General features: G+C 39.4%; 1 protein-coding gene across 2 annotated transcripts; it reads left to right on the top strand.

The window, feature by feature from the left end:
• Nucleotides 1-1,050: 1,050 nt before the first annotated feature.
• LOC136201957 (protein PLASTID MOVEMENT IMPAIRED 2) lies at nt 1,051-3,369 on the top strand. Of its 2 annotated transcripts, none has more exons than XM_065992355.1 (3): nt 1,051-1,235; nt 1,336-1,468; nt 1,543-3,369. In XM_065992355.1, exons 2-3 carry the CDS (start codon nt 1,343-1,345, stop codon nt 3,244-3,246), a joined length of 1,830 nt encoding a protein of 609 aa, XP_065848427.1. In that variant the 5' UTR covers nt 1,051-1,235; nt 1,336-1,342; the 3' UTR covers nt 3,247-3,369. The 2 variants fall into 2 exon arrangements, with proteins under 2 accessions (XP_065848427.1, XP_065848434.1); XM_065992362.1 differs by having other exon boundaries at nt 1,546-3,369.
• The last annotated feature ends 449 nt before the right edge of the window (nt 3,370-3,818 follow it).

Genomic DNA, 3,818 nt, shown 5'->3' on the forward strand with positions numbered 1-3,818 from the left:
GTATGACCGTTAGCTCATTAATGGGTTATTAGTTGCCTTTATTGAGAATCGGCTCAACCGTTCGACGGGCGGATCGAGGCATGTTGGCGAGTCTCCCATAGGTTTGACTACGGATAGCGTGTGGAGGAATCTATGTGATCCGCCACTTTGGTGGCTTGCTCGATACGCCATAGCTTTCCTGATCATCCGAATACGCGGTCGTTTTGGTTAATATCCTTTTCGATCCCGTAAATAATATCTCGATGTTATCATGTTCTTGCGGCTAAATACTGAAAAGACATCATTTTCAGCGGCTCTCAAAAGATAGTAGGGAATAGATCACACCTATGGCGAAGTCTCAATGAAGTTTTTGATGATTTTGTCGCGGGGCTCTCATGGAGCATAGGGAATGGTAAATCGACCTCATTCTGGGATGATATATGGCTAGTCAATATGAAACTCAGAGAGGAGGCATCTTCCCCCATACCGAGTGCATTCTCCGATTGGAGAGTGGCAGACTTCATTGATAACAATAGCCATTAGAAGTGGGATATCCTTGAGTAGTACCTAGACAGTAATATCCTGCTAAGGCTTAGATGCGTGTTGGTGAAAAAAGCGGAGGATATCAGCGACATGCCTAGATGGGGAAACTCAGCATCAGGAAAGTTCACCACCAAGGCAGCCTACAATTTCCTAATCGACAAACAATGTAGTGTATTACCCAAGCCTTGCTTCATGAATACTTGGAAGCTCAAAATCCCTCAGCGCTCAAAATCTTTCGCCTGACTTTACCTACATGATAGACTATTAACAAACTTGGAGAGGAAACGCAGGCACATGGTTGATAACAGCATATGCTCGAGATGTAATGCGGCTTAGGAAACAGTCTGCCATGCTCATTGCAAAGTTAGCCAAGTTTGTAAAATAAATTGTCAATCTTTTTGGCAAAATAAATAAGTTTGCTAAAACAAAAGAAATAAAAAAAATATCCGTAGAAAATCACGAAAAGACGGGTCCACACTCCCCAGTATTTAATATTGTTGAGCTGGAGAAAGAGAGATGGTGGGAGGGAAGGCAGCGATTTCTCCAATATTAGCCAACCATCTGCCGTTTTATCTCTTTCTTATTCCATTTTCTTGGACATTCCCTTTCAATTTCTTCCTTGCTCAATCTCCACTTCTCCAACTATCTATAAATGGACTAAACATCTATATATATGTGTATATGCCAAACCTCTGAATTTCCTTCTTTTTCAGGTATGCCTCTTTTTTATTTTTATTTTTTTTTCCGGTTATTTGGTTTCGGTGTTTGTAGAATTTCATGTTCTTTCTTTATTTGTTTAATTCAATGGAATAGGCGAGTCATGGATAGAAGAGAATTTGATGATAGAAGAAGACTAGGGACTGTTAAAACAGCCGTTAATATGTATGGTGAAAGAATTCTTGAAGGTACTTGTTCACTCAACAAACCCCATATGGATTTGGCAGAGGTATTATTTCTTTCTTAATTTGTTTTCAGTTTGCAAATTTCTTTGTAAATTCTTTAATTTTGAAATCAATTTAGAAGTCTTCTTCAAGAGCAAAAGAGGTGCACATGGCGAAGAGATATATGGTTAGATATAGAGAGAGTAGAAAGGCTGCAGAATCAGTCAAGTCTCAAGCAGAATCAGAGCTCTCAAGTGCTGAAAAGACGGAAAAAGATCTTGCTTCACAAATTCAGGAATCCAATTCCAAGGCTAAAGACATGGAGAAGCTGAACAAGTCAAGTAAGCGCCAAGATCATCAATATGCAGACATGGTAAGAGAATTGGAAATTGTGAAGCAAGAGTTGAGTAAACTTAAGCTTGATATGGATTCTGTTTTGGAAAAGAAAAGACAGGCTGACAAGGAAATCGAAGCGTCGAGTTCTAAATTGTCATTGAATTTGAGCTATGCGGAAAAACTGAGCAAGGAGATTGAGGATGTAAAGGAGGAACAAGTGGTTGTTGAATTGGCAGAGATTGAGGCATTGAAAGAATTTGGAGAAATTCAGGCTCAAAGAGAGAAGGAATGGGACGAATTCTCATTTGAAAAGGACAAGGCCAGAGAGAAAATAAAGGAATTAATGGAGGATATTGAACATTCTAAAGAGCTTGAGTCTAAGTTGTGTGTTACATTAGCTGATGTGGATGTGTTACAGAATGAACTAAAGGCTGTTAGAGAAATAGAGAAAAAGGTATTGAGAAATGACAGCATGAAGCATTCGGAGGGGGGAAGTTTTCGGAAGAGTTCAATCACAATCACAGAAGAAGAAGAAGAAGATGAGCTGGAGGAGGCCAAGAAAGAGTTGGCATCAATAAGAGAAGAGGGTTTTAAGTTCATGTCCTCAATGGACATTATAAGAAATGAGCTCAGGCATGTTATGGAAGAAACAGTTCAATTGCAAAAAACTGAACAGAAGGCAGATTTAACTGTTCAAAATCTCAATTCAAAGCTTCTCCGAGCAAAAACGAAACTGGAAGCTGCAACTGCTGCTGAGGAGCAGGCTAGATCAGTTTTATCCAATCTTTCGCTCACTCTTGGACAGTTAAAGACACAAGCAGAGGCAGCAAAGAAAGACAAGGAGCTTATTACTGCAGAAACTGCCAACATCAAAGCAGAAATCCAGAAAACCGAATCTGATATAGACTTAACCGAAGAGAAATTACAGGCTGCTATGCAAGAACTAGAGGGTGTCAAAGAATCAGAAGATATAGCTCTTCAGAATCTCCAGTATCTTATCGAGAACACGATGAGAAGCAGAGCTTCTGCTTCTCAACAGAGTTCCTCAATCACAATCTCAAAGTTCGAATACGACTACTTAACTGGACGTGCAGTGAGAGCAGAAGAAATTGCAGATAAAAAGGTTGCAGCAGCTGAAGCATGGGTGGAAGCATTGAAGGGTAGTGAGAAGGAGATATTAATGAAAATCGAAATCCAAAAGACTAAAATGGAGGAACACAAACAAGTATATACAATTAGTAGGAGGTCACCTTCTGCAAAGAGAGAAAATACAAAGGAAGCTGAAATCTTTCAGAGACCAGTACAAAGAAAATCCATCAAAACTAATGGGAATTCAACACCAAGAAAATCCATGAAAACTTATGGGAACTCCACTCCATCCAAACGTACTGGAAAGCTTCTTCCAACTTGTTCACCATCTCCAGTACTCAGAACTACTTTTACAATCAGGAAGAAGAAAAAGGTAATGCCTGATTTAGCCAGGTTTTTCACTGCCAAGAGACCTTAGATGCTTCATTGTCCCATCCCATGCCTATTTACACTCTCCAGAGAGTTATATACTTTTTTTTATCACTGTATGGAACTAATAAATTCTTCTAAACATTCCACATAACATATTTACCCTTTATCATTAACTAGAATTACTTTCACTCACTTTCACGTTACTTGAAAATAAGTGAAACGAGAATACCAATCACTCCACATAATCAGTTGCTAGCTTGCTTAAAGAGATAACAAGCCACCAATCCTAAAACATTCAGGGCTCGTTTGGTTCTCGGAACAGGGGAGAATAGAATAGCTATTCCCACCTTTGGTTGATTTTTTTTTATGGAATAATTTTTCCATGGAATCATATTACTTGATTTTATGGAATCACTCGGGTATTGCTATATACCGCACCCAAATTCCCTATCACCGCCCCCATTGGACAATTTTGCCCTTGCCATAAAAATTTTGTCAAAATTGAGGAAAATAAATTTTGAGAGAAAATTTAAAATTTAGCCTAAACGGATGCGGCATACCGTCTGACCCATGGTCGGAACGGATGCGGCATCCGTTCCCGCCATGGGTCGGGCGGTA

This window comes from Euphorbia lathyris, chromosome 1 (genome assembly GCF_963576675.1).
Source record: "Euphorbia lathyris chromosome 1, ddEupLath1.1, whole genome shotgun sequence".
NCBI lineage: Eukaryota > Viridiplantae > Streptophyta > Magnoliopsida > Malpighiales > Euphorbiaceae > Euphorbia > Euphorbia lathyris.

Coding starts and splice junctions, on each gene's coding strand:
- LOC136201957 (XM_065992355.1), top strand. CDS start 1,343: ATGGATAGAAGAGAATTTGATGATAGAAGAAGACTAGGGACTGTTAAA. Junction 1,469..1,542: donor CCCATATGGATTTGGCAGAG/GTATTATTTCTT, acceptor AAATCAATTTAG/AAGTCTTCTTCAAGAGCAAA.